Raw genomic sequence first — 16355 nt, 5'->3', positions numbered from 1 at the left:
TAGACAGCTCAATCAAAAAACCAAAAGCAACTAGAAAAACTATATATCCTTATGATAACTGTCTAGCCAGAAGCCCTGCTCATGGGCCAATCAGAACCTCTTCCCTAATCACCAAATTTAATCAGCACTCTAACTCAGAGTAATCACTACCTAGGTTTTCTTTATCATTTTCCCACTCAAACATGACTTTTCTAAATAGTATTGTTATCTTTTCCTGCTTTTTGAGCTTGATATAAATGAAATCGTACCCTGTGTAGGCTTCTGTACGTTTTTAATTTAACATTATCCATGCTTTAGCCTGTAATTTCAGTTTGTAGTTTCCAATAAGACTTTTGCTTCATCTTTATATTTATTCCTATGTAACTGGTCTTTTTCTTCTGATTGTTTTTGAATTTTTGTTTATCACTGGTGTTGAGCAAGGTGATTACAATGTACTCAGTTATAATTTTCTTTACCTTTCTTGTGCTTTGGGGTTGTAGAACTTCTTGGCTATGTGGGTGCATAGTTTTCATCAAAGTTTTGAAAATTTCAACTATTTTTACTTCAAGTATTTTTTTCCTCCTCCTCTCCCATGCTTGCCTTCAGAGATTTCAATTTATGTATATTGGAATTGGTATTACCTTTCACGTTCTTCTGTAGCTCACTGATGATCTTGTCAGTTTTCAGTCATTTATTCTCTGTGTTTCAATTTGGATAGTTTCTATTGCTACATCTTCAAATCCACTAATCTTTTCTTCTGCAGTGGCTAATTTGCCATTATTCCCATCAAGTGTAATTTTCATCTCTAGAAATTCAATTTGGGTCATTTTATATCTTTAATATCTCTAACATAAACAATACTTCTTTTAGCTTTCAGAAGATGTGGAATACAATTATAATACCTTTTAACATGGCTTTTCATATTCATTATGCTATCTGTGCCATTTCTGAATTGATTTATATTAACTGACTTCTCTTCTCTTATAGGTCATACCTTCCTGCTTATTCTCAAAATTGGTATCACAGGGGCACCTGGGTGGCTCAGTCGATTAAGCTTCTGACTTCAGCTCAGGTCACAATCTTGCGGTTCGTGGGTTCGAGACCTACATCAAACTCTGTGCTGACAGCTCAGAGACTGGAGCCTACTTTGGATTCTGTGTCTCCCTCTCTCTCTGTCCCTCTCCTGCTCACGTTGTCTCTATCTCTCAAGAATAAATGAACATTAAAAAAATATTTTTTAAAAAGAATTGGTATCACTGATATTTATTTAGACTTATCCAATAATTAGTATTTACTGTGCTTGTAATTCTTTTCATTTGGTCCTTCTAGTACATTTGTGATAGACTTTATCATTCTATCCTCTGTATTTGTTCCCTTTCTTCAGCATTTGCCATCTCTACTGTTTTTACTTTGGATATATTCTTCTGACCTAAATTATAGTTCACAAATTCTCTTTTAGTTGTGTCTAATATGTGGTTAAACCATGAATCTATTCATTACATTCTTCATTTCAGTAATGGCATCTTTCACTTTTAGACTTTCCTTTATTTTTCTTTTATGTTGTTTTGTTTTGTTTTGAATTTCCAGTTCTCAGCTAAGTTTTTCAGTTTTGTCTTTATCCCCTGTAATAGCAGTCAGCAAAATTATTTTATACTTTATTCTTTATATACTTTATTTATATAATCTGTACTTTATTTCTATACTTTATTTTATAATAACTCTACTATTTTCAGCCCCAAAGGGCCTATTTCTCTTGACTGTTTTTTATGTTACCTTGTTTCTTTGGGGGGGGGGGGGGGTGGCTATTTTTTTTTTTTTTTTTGTATGTGTGTGCTGAACATTATGTTTAACAAATAGTTTTTGTAAATGGCTTGACATCTGTAATACTCTTCCTTTTCCATCTAATAAATGTTTTACATTTGTTTTTCTCAGGTGCCTATAGGGACTAGCATTCTGGGTTGGTCTTAGTTTAATTTGAGGATTGAATTGATTCAAAGCTGGGCACCAGTCTTTCAGAAAGCTGGTCTACTGTGGGTTCATTATTTCTGTTAGGGTACATATCTTTGGGGTTTCAACACAAAAACTAAGGGTTTACCGTGTTCCCTTGCCACTGTCAATAATGGGACTCCAGATACCTTTTGTAGAATCAGCAAATGACCTAAAATAAAAACAGCTTCAAATTCTGCGCTCACATCTCTGGATATGTATTTTTTACCAGAACCTGGTCTGACAATTATTCACTATCTTGTTAGCTCTCTGTTGCCTTTAAACAGAGTTCATAATTTTTGTTTATTTGTTTGTTTGTTTTATTGGTGTAGGTTGTCTAGTTATCTTCAGTGACAATAATTGTCTATTTAGACTTTCATTCCTGAGAACACAAGTCTTTCCTTTTTCTTTCTCATTTTGAAACAATACACCATAATTTTCAAAGATAAAAGCAAAAATTTAAAACATTCTGATACCAAGTTTGAAGCAACTATTTCAACATTTTCATACATTTAATGAGTCTCTTATCATATAGTCATTTCCAAGTGAGTCTTTCTCAGTCTTTTTCCTTCCTTTCTATATTTCTTGTTTTTGCACAGGATTTTTGTTAGTTTACTCAGAAAGGATACTTGAGGGGTGTATTTTCTTAATCTATGTATTCCTGAGAAAATATTACTCTTGACTTCATGCATGAATAATGACTTCACTAAATATAGAAACTGTGTCCTTCAGAGCAATGGAAATGTAACTCCATTTCATCTAGTATTTAGAATTGTAGAAGAAAGCTAATGCTAATCTGATTTTGGTACTTTGTAACCTGATTTTGATTTTCCTTTTTTTTTTTATCACTTATCTTCAGAAATTCCATGAGGCTTTGTAGATTTCTGTTCTTATTTGAGTTTTCAGTATCTTGGCCTATAAATATGTGTACCCTTGTGTTTTGGGTGGAGGAGCTGGTTTGCATTAGGAAAACCTTTTTTCTCTTATTTTTCTAAAGATTGTTTCATTTCTGTTTGTTCTAGTCTCTCTTCTTGGTATTCTGAGGATATGTAGATTCAGTCTCCTAGATATATTCTCTATATGTCTCACATTTTATTCTCATTGTTATCGTACCTTCATTTCTGTAGTTGTACACCCAATGCCTATAGAGTATAGGCAGGTAACTAAAATAAATAAATCCAGATGGGTACAAAAATAAGTGATGAGGATTGTGGAGAGCAAATTTCCCTTCCAAACTTGGCAGGTACCAATTACTTGATATTCATAGCTAATAAAATAGTATCAGATTCCATTCTGTCTCCAGAAAAACTAAAATTCTTGGTTTTTTTTTGTTGTTGTTGTTTGTTTGTTTGTTTTTTAATGTAGTAGTTCTCAGTAGAAAAAAAATGAAAAAGGAATTCACAACTTACCATTGGGATGATCTTGGTCACACACAGAATGATCTGTTACTTCATTGTCTTTTGTAATACTATCGTCCTTTGCAGAATCTGACATGACAAACAAACAAAACCTCTAGTCAGCATTTTTTAAAGTTTATTATTTGTTTTGAGAGACAGCGCATCTGGGGGAGGGACAGAGAGAGAGGAGAGAGAAAGAATCCCAAGCAGGCTCCGCACTGCCAGTGCAGAGCCCGATGCAAGGCTCGGACCCACAAAGCCACAAGATCATGACCTGAGCCGAAACCAAGAGTCAGATGCTTAACCGACTGAGCCACCCCTAGTTAGCATTTTTAATTAGGAAGTAGGGCAGCTTCCAGCACTGACATGATAGCTCTATTTTTGGGGAATGTAATTTATTATTTTTAAAAAATATCATTAAAATACCTAAATATTTTCATCGATAAATAAGCTGTTCCTAAAGTACTGTGTAAGATGTTTGTACGAAGTTTACAAAGGTAAAGATGGTAGAAATTTGATTGGGTCATATTTTTGCAACAAAGAAGAAAATATAAGCAGGCTTTATGTATTAGTGAAAGTCTTTGGAGAATTGTGCAAAAGGATATGAAAGGAAGGCAAAGTAGAGGAGATTAAAGGAACATCAGTTTTAATGTTCTTAATGCTTCCATTACTGCAATTGTTCATGTATGGGAGCCTTGAGTCCCTGAAAAAGCCAGATGCAGACCTTTGAAATCCAGTTGTAATTAAGTTCATCTTCCTGAGGAACCCTACCAGTAGAACAATAGCAAAGGGGAATGCAAACCTTCTGTTCTGGGCAATTTCATCCTCTCCCTCGAATAGCACATTTAAATGTGAAATCAGCATAAGTTCTTCTTTTGTTATATGATACACTTACAGGAAATAACATGGCCAACTAGATTTCAGTGACTATGGACTCTTACAAGACTACACAGGATTCCTTGTTGTATATTTGAGGCATCCTTGTAGGCTCTTTAGAAAGCCATTGGAAACAGCATGTGGGTGGGTTAGTGGCAAGACAGAAATGGGTCTTTCATTCATTCCAAAAATATTTATTAAGGGCCAACTCTACACCAGGCACTTCTTGAAGCTGGGGCGTCAATTGTAACTGACTCTGCACTCCTAGAGGTTATAATCTAGGGTGTATTTTCATGCAGCTAAAAGGGTGGTAATCTAAAGATATCTAAAAGCCATGAGCTAATCTTCCATGAATATGGCCATGGAGAAAACTGGGGATGGCCGACTGACACTTCTATTACAAATGGGTTCTCTACTAAGTTCACATTGCTCCACTGAGTTGCAACTCTGAACAGAGAGGAATTCAGATGGAGTCTCAAATAAATCATTTTTCCTTTGTTTCCTTATTCCTTTTCCCTCTCTCCCTCCCCACACTTGGAGATAGTTTTAAACAATATGGTTTAGAATATTATGAGAAAGTTTGTTTTTTGAACCTGCCACAAGCAACATTTGATGGACAAGTGAGAAACCTGAGTAGTTAACATATGATTCAAATTTAATAACCAGTGAAGCAAGTATACACCCAAAGTGTATGATTTTAATTAACTGCAAATAATTCCCCCAAGGCAAATGTTTAATTATCTGCACAGCTTCTTTATTTCTTTTTGAGACTGACAGTAAGTTTCAAAGTCCAAATTTGGAAGCAAAACTGAACATAGACACATTTTCCAAACAGTTTTCTCACTCAAGTCAAAATTTTTTAAACCAGTTCCCATTAAAACATGCCTTTTTAATTTTGGCTCTAACATGTGGATTAAAAACAAATCCTTGAATACTTTCTTCCACATTAACACTGAAAGTGAACAATGATTTTAAAAAGGTGCTATATGAATCAGGCTAAATTTTAATTTTGAAAATTTTATTTGTTTATAGAAAATGGCATCATTTGATATGTAGTCTTGGGCAATACTCATTTCCCTCAACATTAATGTTTTAAGATGATCCAAGATTTTGCATGTGTTTAAAATATATTTATTTACAATCCACAATAATTCATTATACTTTATAATTTACATAAACATTATGTTTCATGCACCAAATATTATATAAGAAATGTCTTTTAAAAAGTGACTTACATTGAGTTTATTGGTTTAATTATTCACATATGATGGGTGATAGTATTTGAAAAATTAATCTCTAGACTATCACTAAAATCTAGGTCTCTAGCAAATTAATTGAACTTTCAGTTTCAATTTCCTTGGAGAGTTGTTTTCACGTTGCTAAGGTAGGTGTCTTCTGATATTATGTCCTCTAATCTATATGTAACGTATTTCATTGAATCGAAGACGGCATCAATTGTTATTTTCACCATTATATAGGATTAGAAAAAAAAAATGCTACCAAATGGACTATAAATAACACACTATTAATTTAAGAATGTGTTCTAGTTTTCGAAATAAAATATATAAAACACTATGTATATTGTAGAACTATATTCTGTGTGTACACAAGTACATGTCTTTATGTGATAGCAAGGATTTCCTAACAACACGACCGATCGCCGAACCCACAAGTTAATATTGCTTTGTATGTGAAATGGTTGCACCTCCACATACAACAATAAAGCTAGATGAAAGCGGTAAGACCATGACCGCATCCACACATGACCACGTGGTTATGAAAGACTGTTTCCATTGCTGTTTCTCTTTCCAAAGGGCTATTTGAATTCCTAGTCACATGAACCTTGGCAAGACTGGATGTTGAATGTTTTAAATCATAGATCCTATTATATGATACTTAGTTGGGGGTTTGAAATGACAGTGGAGCTTTTGTGTCTAGGGGGTGATGAAAGTTGCACTGTATATGTATAAAATATTATTCATAACGAGAAAGTAAGAAAATATATCTAGTATAGATGGTCACTAAAAGAGTGTATTATTTCTATGTGAAAAATGTAGTGGTATATACTAAATTCTTGCAGTACCTTGGATTCATCTTATTTTATTCTAAAAATTATCATGTGGTAATGTTCAAAAAATGTAAAGGGGTTATCACCTAATTCTCAGATTCAGTCAATGCTATTTTAATAGCAGAGAACTGGAATTAAATTTATATGTAGATTCTGACTTTCAAAATCTTTAAGGTCAATGTTCTATTAGAAAATTTTTTCAAATGCAAATATTAAGTTGAATATTCAAGCCAAAGTTCTGAAGATAGATTATCTTCTAAGGTTAACAAGAATAAAAAGATATACTTTCATAAATTAAAACAAAATCTCCTCATTTAAGAAGTTGAAAAGGTTTAAAAGAATATTTAAAATAGATTAAAATTAAAAAAAAAACCATAAAACAAATTCTAAACAGTAGGCCATCTTTAATGCAGTCAATTACACATATCTATATGGAATAGTACATGTATAGATTGAAGATGTGATGGTAAATGATCAAACTATTGAATTTTCAATACACATATCTAAACCATAAATCAAAATAGGTACTATCACTTTCAAAAATGTCCCCTTAACAACAAAAGTTCTTAGCCTTAGTTACGAACTTAGTTCTTAACCCTTGAATATACTCTAGGGGTCCACAAACCTTTTTGAATTGATATGTAAAATGTATACATATATTGTTACTCATTTCTCTAGAAGGAGACTGCTTCCATCATATTCTCATATGTCAGCAAGGTTAAAAATAACTATAGAAATTTACACCTTAATGCTAGTGACACTGCTATTTTACAAAAGATTTTTAAGATTATAATTGAGAATTATCCACAGAACTTGATGCCCACTTCATGAATTTATAAGTGATGTCTCTTTTTGAATTCTTAAGGTAGATTTGACTTGAGGAAATAGCCAAAAACATACACAGATGTGTTTAATAAATGAAGTGGGCAATCCAGCTGGTAAACAACATTTTGCATCAAAATTAGAAATGACTATAAAGTACAAAATGGAATGGTGATTAACAGTCTTTGAAAACATTTTCAAGTCAGGAGATGTGCAAAAATCAATCTAGTAAAAAAGGTAATCCCTGCCTATACTATTTAGAATTGCAGCAAGAGGTCATGTTGGTGCAGAAGTTCCAAGGAGTCTGAACAAAATACATGCTATTTACAAACACCTATGTCTGATCTATTTGCTTTGTAGCATGTACACATTCATACATGAGTCTCCTACCTTGATGCAAAAGTTGCCCAGAAACACAGTTACCTGGATTTCCTCTGATTCTTGTCAACTGTTTCGATTACAAGAAGCAAAACATTTATCCTGGCCTGCTCATTTGAATCGCTGGTTTATTATGTGAAGCAATTAGAATGAAGTAGTTTTTCCTCCATCTGAACGGTGTGTTTATCCACAATAAACTAGAGTCTTCACAGCCGATTATGGTCTCACTGAAGCTTTGCAGTGACTATTCCTCTATATAGGAAAAATATATCCTGCAATACATTTCCAGAGTATTCCGATGGCAATGACCTAAACTGTAGTTGGTCTCAGTGCAGCTGGATATACAAGGCTGCTCTATATTTACCTGAAAAGTAACTGGGTCCCTAGGACAGGCCGTTGCCCTGAGCACTGGGAGGCCAGACTGAGCTAGGATCGGTCATTTGTCTTCATTATGCAATCATTAACCCCCATTAAAAGGGGCCAATCATTCCCAGAGTTATGGAATCTGGGTACTAACAGTCTCTGAGGCACAGCTGAGAAAACTACCATCATGTACCACTAACTTTGCTTCTATTAGAAACCACATGCCAAATTCCAAACAGTAACTTGTGTAAACCAGCTGATACCTACACTGGAGGTGGTATTTTTCTGCGGTTGTTACTGAAAATATAAGCAAGTAAGAGGATCAATCGGGACAGATGGACACTGGCTTGGGGTTGTGATTCTGGATTTACAACATCATGCTTCCTAACTCTAGGAAAACCCATTCACCTTACATAATCTTGGTTTCTGCACATAGGAACTGAGGGTGCTGAACCAGATAATCTCTCTAAATTCCTTACAATGCTAATCTGCTGATGTATCCAAATGATCTCTTTGTTCTGACAACACCTCTGTAAATGTTCAGGCTTCCCTCATTATCTGCCTACCTGAGTTGGGCTGTTCTCACTGTGAGATTTATATTATTTATAAAATAAAGGTTAATGGTGGGGGAAAGGAGTGCCATGTGACATCAGTGCCACACTGGCCATTGTTAACTCTGTGACTCGACGAAGGATCATCACAATGTCTAATAGAACAGCTGGATATGAAGCCAGGCTGGACTATGATGGAAAAAGAAATGCTTAATTACCCTTTTCCATCAAGTTAATTTTTCCCCCTTGGCAATGTAAACAAAGGCAAATCTGCTCTTGTTTCCAGTTGTCTGTGACCTGCTATCCTTGACCTCCATCCTTCAGATTCCTTTCTGATCTTGCCTCCCTCTATCTCTCTATGCCTTGCCTAGCAGGATTTCTTGATATCCTTTTTTTTTTTTTTTAAAGGATTAAAAAAAAAAAAATCTGACCAGGTCACAGGCATGAAAAGTAGGTATGGTTCTGTGTGTAAATTGACTTGGAATTCTATAAATATGTTGATCTATAAATCAGGGAGTGTTTTATTTATACTTCTTAATTCAATCTGATAATGAAAAGTCTTTGAGAGAACATTCCCTGTAGGAGAAATGATGAGGGCTTTTTGGGTCTTAACTCTGAGCATAGTCACAGTCTGGCAGCTGGCCACCACTTCTCAGTTACTTTATTTCATGGAGAAGTTGAGGCAGTAGCGACAGTCTATCTCCAGATTCATAAATGCTTCAACCTTTGGGTTCAGGTTGTTTTCAGCCAGATACTTGGGTAGTGTGGCTGGGATGCAGGGACCCCACACTGCTGAGAGCCAGACATTTTTTTCCTACATTCCTAACGGACTGAGTCAAAACTCACCTCGTTGGAGCACAGCTTGTCTTTTCCCCCAAGTGATGTAAAGACACATGTTTGGAGACATTTGGACTTTTCGTGGGAGTTACTAATTTTCTGTGAACTTCAAAGACCTGGATGATTTCTCCTTAGCACCTATTTATTCCTCACATCTCAAAGGATCCACAAGCCTATCCAAATGAAAATGGTTGCATGTCCTCACTTTTTTCAGTTTTTTTTTTCAATGTCCTTCTGTGCTACTGAATACAATTCTATAATATGAAGAGCTGCAGAGTGGTTCACTTTGTGGATCTACCACAGCTATTTTACTACTGCTTCTATTCTTGGACAATCAGGTTGCATCCAATTTTCTGCCATTATAAATAATCCTATGATATTGTGATATTGGATGCCCCAAAGCTGGATTCACTCTACTGTTCTTTCTCTTACCTCTTCCAGCCCATTTCTACCTCTGTGGTCTAGATAGTTTAGATCTCTCTATACCTAAGCCTTATAATCGACCATGCTCCACCAATATCCCATTGGGATACTCCTGAGATCACAGCAGATGGTTCCAGGAGATGGGCTCCTTTCTGAGACTCTGAGTGAGGGCATTCTTTCCTTGGATGAACCAGAAGTACCCAGCAGCTGGAGACTCCCTAAAGGCTTCAGGAGATAAAACCTGTTTCCTCACCTCTCTGTGGGACAATTTTGAATATACTCTACACTTCTTAGAGAAATGGAGCCCCAGTTCCCCTCAGCAGTAACCTGCTCACTAATGTACCCTCTTTTGTCTGTGTTCCTCTCCCTGACCTACTTCCTTATGCCTTACCCGTGCTTCCTGGGACCACCTCTCAAATAAACCCTTTGCCACCATATCCTTGTCTCAGAATTTTGCTTTTGGAGAACCCAAACTAAGATAGCCAAGATATTCACTATCAGTCTCTTGGCAGAGATTTACTGAAAGAGAAGGGAGGAACCACAAGCCTTGGATGAGGTGGAACAAAGAAGGATAATGAGCAACTTGGTGACTTTAGAAGAGTAGGAAGAAGGAAAGAAGGTAGGAAGTCTTGGACGCTCCTTGAGTGGACAACTCTTTGAGGAGTTGCCTGAATCTCTAGACGAACTGCCTGAGCTGCTGTTGCCTCCAGATGATCCAGTTCTTGGGGATGATGAAATGGTTTCTTCGAAGACTCATTGACTTTCCTACCAATTGAAGTAACCTCAGTATATGTCGCTTCTGCATAGCTTGTGTGAGTTTGACTTTACTTCCTTTGTAGTGTTTGTGAGTTCATTATCTAATCTTAATGTGTATGTGTGTACTTCAAATGTTTCTAAAGTGCCTTTTACAAATGTTACTTTTAGAAGTATAGTGTTCTTTTAGATCCATTTTTTAAAACACTCACTGTTTTAGGTGTTTCAAATGTACAGCACTTTCATGAACCTTGCACACAGATTGAAAAATACTGAACCAAGAAACTTAGAGAAAGTTAAAGAGGGGAACAGCCTGGTCATGCAGAATAAAACAAGTTCAGTAAATTTCATTTCCAGATATGACCCTGGTGGGGGAAAAATCAGGTGACATCTGGTATTACAGGAAATGGGGTGTATAGAAGCATTTGTATGATGAAGGCAATGTTTTGCCTCATAAACTGAGAAAAATGTGTTAAAACAAAATACTGCAAAATGTGATTTTATGAGGACCTTGGGAAGTATACTAAGGATTAACTCAAAGTGTTTTTTTTTTTTTTTAATTTCTAGGAAGAAATAGTAAGATAATGTATTTTAATCCACTAGTATTTTACACTAAATTTAACTGTGAGTTCTAGAAATTATTATAATTGTTTTTTTCTAATGTAATGGCTGACTATATTAGTCTGCTTGGGTTGCCATAACAAAATACCACGGGCTGAGTGGCTTAAACAACAGATTTTTTTTTTTTTTTTCATAGCTCTGGAAGCTAGAAGTCCAAGATCAAGGTACTGGCTCATTTAGTTTCAGGTGGTGGTGCTCTTCCCGGTTTGCAGAAGGCTGCCTTCTTGCTGTGTCCTCACACAAATCAGTGTGTGTGCAGAAGGAAAGACAGAAATTGAGATCTCTCCTTCTCTTCTTAATAAGGCCACTGCTCCCATCAGGACCTACTCTAAAGCTAATTACCTCCCAAAGACCCCACCTCCAAATACCATCACAGCAGGGGCTCTGGCTCAACATATGACATTTGTGTTTGGGGAGCATGCAAACATCGCTCCACAACACTGACATGTACATTTTGGAACATGTAGGTTTGGATGATTTATTTAACATTTGAATGTTGGCCATTCAAGTTGGTATCCCTGACGCACAGCAGAACAAAGTCTCAACATGGAGGTGGAGATGGAATTTTCCCTAAATGTGTGGTTCCCTTTTCCCATTTCAATTCTCTCAAATTAATTTTCATTGATCCTTAAACTGCATCAGTCACTGTTTGGGTGAAAAAGTAGCTATGAGGGAATCTGGGGTGATATCCAGAAAAATAACTGGCATTCCTGTCAGCTAATCAGAATGGACATGTCCACGGGGGCAGGGTTCCGGAGCCTGCTGCCTTGTCTGGGATGACAGGATGGTAGTGAAAATTACTTGCAAAGAGGGGAGTTTAGTCACTGTTTGCCAAACACCATGTAAATATTTTGGCATTTTACAAGTACTTGCAGAAGTACCAGACTGTACTGGAAGATTATCAGTTCTGCGTATAGTACAGAACTATATTGATAAGTTCCCAAAAAAGATAGTGAGAATAGTTCCATAACCAACAGTCTCTGATGATTTCACATTGGTGGAAAAAATGAGAAGTGGCTTTACTCTTATAGACCAAGAGACTCTACAATGTAAGGACTGAATAGTTCTCAACCACACATTTGTGATGTCATCTTATTTTGTGGCCCTACCTAATAAAGCACCACAGCAAATAGAATCATTGCAAACTTTAAAATAAAACCCAAAACCAGCAGAAGGCAGGAGATAATAAAGACTAGAGCAGAAATTAATGCTATCGAAACCAAAAAACAAAACAAAACAAAACAAAACAGTAGAACAGATCAATGAAAACAGAAGCTGGTTCTTTGAAAGAATTAACAAAATTGATAAACCACTAGCCACTTTGATTAAGAAGAAAAAGGAAAGGACCCAAATAAATAAAATCAAGAATGAAAGAGGAGAGATCACGAGCAACATAACAGAAATAAAAACAATAATAAGAGAATATTATGAGCAATTATATGCCAGTAAAATGGGTAATCTGGAAGATATTGACAAATTCCTAGAAACATATACACTACCAAAAGTGAAACAGGAAGAAATAGACAATTTTAACAGACCCATAACCAGTAAGGAAATCGATTAGTAATCAAAAATCTGCCAAAAAACAAGAGTCCAGGGCCAGATGGCTTTCCAGGGGAATTCTACCAAACATTTAAGGAAGAGTTAACACCTATTCTCTTGAAACTGTTCCAAAAAATAGAAATGGAAGGGAAACTTCCAAACTCTTTCTATGAAGCCAGCATTACCTTGATTCCAAAACCAGACAGAGACCCCACTAAAAAGGAGAACTATAGACGAATTTCCCTGATGAACATGGATGTAAAAATCCTCAACAAGATATTAGCCAACCGGATCCAACAATACATTAAAAAAAATTATTCACCACGACCAAGTGGGATTTATACCTGGCATGCAGGGCTGGTTCAATATCCACAAAACAATTAACGTGATTCATCACATCAATAAAAGAAAGGACAAGAACCATATGATCCTCTCAATAGATGCGGAGAAAGAATTTGACAAAATACAACATCATTTCTTGATAAAAACCCTCAAGAAAGTAGGGATAGAAGGATCATCCTTGAGATCATAAAAGCCATATATGAATGACCCAACACTAATATCATCCTCAATGGGGATGATAGCTTTCCCCCTAAGGTCAGGAACAAGACAAAGATGTCCACTCTCACCACTGTTTTTCAACATAGTATTAGAAGTCTTAGCCTCTGCAATCAGACAACATAAAGAAATAAAAGGCATCCAAATCAGCCAGGAGGAGGTCAATTTTTCACTCTTTGCAGATGACATGATACTCTATATGGAAAACCCAAAAGATTCCACCAAAAAACTGCTAGAATTGATTCATGAATTCAGCAAAGTTGCAGGATATAAATTCAATGCACAAAAATCGCTTGTATTCCTATACACGAACAATGAAGTGACAGAAAGAGAAATCAAGGAATTGATCCCATTTACAGTTGCACAAAAAACCATAAAATACCTAGGAATAAATCTAACCAAAGAGGTGAAAAATCTATACGCTGAAAAATATAGAAAGCTTATGAAAGAAATTGAAGAAGACAAAAAAAAAAAAATGGAAAAAGATTCCATGCTCCTGGATAGGAAGAACAAATATTGTTAAAATGTCAATACTACCCAAAGCAATCTACATATTCCATGCAATCCCTATCAAAGTAACACCAGCATTCTTCACAGAACTACAACAAATAATCCTAAAATTTGGAACCAAAAAAGACCCTGAATAGCCAAAGCGATCTTGAAAAAGAAAACCAAACCAGGAGGCATCACAATCCCAGACTTCAAGCTATACTACAAAGCTTTAATCATCAAAACAGTATTGTACTGGCACAAGAACAGACACTCAGATCAATGGAACAAAATAGAGAACCCAGAAATGGATCCACAAACGTATGGGCAACTAATCTTTGACAAAGCAGGAAAGAATATCCAATGGAATAAAGACAGTCTCTTCAGCAAGTGGTGCTGGGAAAACTGGACAGCGACATGCAGAAGAATGAACCTGGACCACTTTATTACACCATACACAAAAATAAACTCAAAATGGATGAAAGACCTCAATGTAAGACAGGAAGCCTTCAAAATCCTCGAGGAGAAAGCAGGCAAAAACCTCTTTGATCTTTCCTGCAGCAACTTCTTACTCAACACGTCTCTGGAGGCAAGGGAAAGAAAAGCAAAAATGAACTACTGGGACCTCATCAAAATAAAAAGCTTCTGCACAGTGAAGGAAACAATCAGCAAAACTAAAAGGCAGCTGACAGAATGGGAGAAAATATTTGCAAATGACATATCAGATAAAGGGTTAGTATCCAAAATCTATAAAGAACTTATCAAACTCAACACCCAAAAAAACAAATAATCCAGTGAACAAATGGGCAAAAGACATGAATACATGAATAGACACTCCTCTAAGGAAGACATCCAGATGGCCAACCGACACACGAAAAAATGCTCAACATCACTCATCATCAGGGAAATACAAATCAAACCACAATGAGATACCACCTTACACCTGTCAGAATGGCTAACATTAACAACTCAGGCAACAACAGATGTTGGTGAGGATGCAGAGAAAGAGGATCTCTTTTGCATTGTTGGTGGCAATGCAAGCTGATGCAGCCACTCTGGAAAACAGTATGGAAGTTCCTCAAAAAACTGAAAATAGAACTACCCTACTATCCAGCAATTACACTACTAGGCATTTATCCATGGGATACAGGTGTGCTGTTTTGAAGGGACACATGCACCCCAATGTTTATAGCAGCACTATCAACAATAGCCAAAGTATGGAAAGAGCCCAAATGTCCATCGATGGATGAATGGATGCAGAAGAGGTGGTATATATATACCATGGAGTATTACTCAGCAATCAAAAAGAATGAAATCTTGCCATTTGCAACTACGTGGATGGAACTGGAGGGTATTATGCTAAGTGAAATTAGTCAGTCATAGAAAGACAAACACCATATGACTTCACTCATATGAGGACTTTAAGAGACAAAACAGATACACATAAGGAAAGGGAAACAAAAATAATATAAAAAAAGGGAGGGGGACAAAATAGAAGAGACTCATAAAATATGGAGAACAAACTGAGGGTTGCTGGAGGGGTTGTGGGAGGGGGGATGGGCTAAATGGGTAAGGGGCATTAAGGAATCTACTCCTGAAATCATTGTTTCACTATATGCTAACTAATTTGGATGAAAATTTAAAAAAATAAAAAAATAAAATTAAAAAAAAGAGTTAAAAATTACTCTTTAAAAAAAAGTTGTGTTCAGAGTTTTTGAGGAAAAAAGATACCCTGGAATTCTTAACTTTTCACTGAAGATAAATATACATAAAGAAAAGTGCAAATTTCACGTAGTATACAGCATAATGGATTATCACAAATTGAACACTCTTGTATAACTACCACCAGCTCAAGAAACAGAACACATCATGTCTTGGCAGCTCTGCTCATCATCCTTTTCAGCCACTACCCTCCCTCTGAAAATCACCACTCTGACTTCCAACAGCATTTATCAGTTGTCCCTGTTTTCAGACTTTAGATAAATGGAATGGTACACAATACATGCTCTTCTCTGGTTTCTTTCGCTTGACATTCTGCTGGTGAAATTCATTCATATGGTTCCTAGGGAAAATGAAGTTTAATTGCACTATGAAGGCTGGCCAAGTCAATGGATCCTGTGGTGAATCTTATTGGAAGAGTAAAAATAATGTTTTTTTCTCTTTGCAAACATCAAACATTCACTGCTTCCCCATACTTTGCCATCAACTTATTATTTCCTAACTACAGTGGTTCTTAAGTATTAGTGTGCACTGGGATCTCCTGGAAGGATTTTTAACATACAGCCTGTGGGGGCCCCTCCCTCCAGAGTGTCTAATGGCATAGGTCTGGGGTGAGGCCTGAGAGACTGCATTTCTAACAACTTCCTAGGTGATGCTGATTCTGCTGCTCCAGGGACCACTCTTTAAGCACCACTGCTGGAATATATTGAATTTGTTAACCAAAGCCCAATCTGTGTGCATTTCTTTTCTGCATCTAAGTCAACTTGCATTTAGAGTAGGATTTTTTTTTGTAATTAGTATCATCATATGGATTGCCCACAGATTCTCCATTGAAGGGAGAGCAGCATCTCACTTGTGGTGGGGAAGCACGGTTCTATGAGTGGCTGGATCTGTGTGAACCATATCAACACATGAAAACGACAGAGCCATTTCAGAGCATCTCCTTTTCAACACTGGATATATTGGATCTTACTGCTAAAAATCTGAAACTCC

The 16355-nt window shown here is 36.2% G+C and overlaps 1 protein-coding gene across 1 annotated transcript in view; it reads right to left on the bottom strand.

Moving 5' to 3' along the window:
* MACROD2 (mono-ADP ribosylhydrolase 2) overlaps nt 1–16355 on the bottom strand; it is a 2022401-nt gene that overhangs the window by 71789 nt on the left and 1934257 nt on the right. The window contains exon 14 of the mRNA XM_019462769.2: nt 3375–3452. Coding sequence (XP_019318314.1) covers nt 3375–3452 — 78 coding nt within the window. The remainder of the gene's footprint in view (nt 1–3374; nt 3453–16355) is intronic.

The sequence above is a fragment of the Panthera pardus genome, unplaced genomic scaffold, assembly GCF_024362965.1.
Source record: "Panthera pardus isolate Hobbes unplaced genomic scaffold, ASM2436296v1 HiC_scaffold_25, whole genome shotgun sequence".
Taxonomy (NCBI): Eukaryota; Metazoa; Chordata; class Mammalia; order Carnivora; family Felidae; genus Panthera; species Panthera pardus.
Note: the sequence above shows the minus strand (reverse complement) of the source record. Positions and strands in the feature narration are given on the sequence as shown.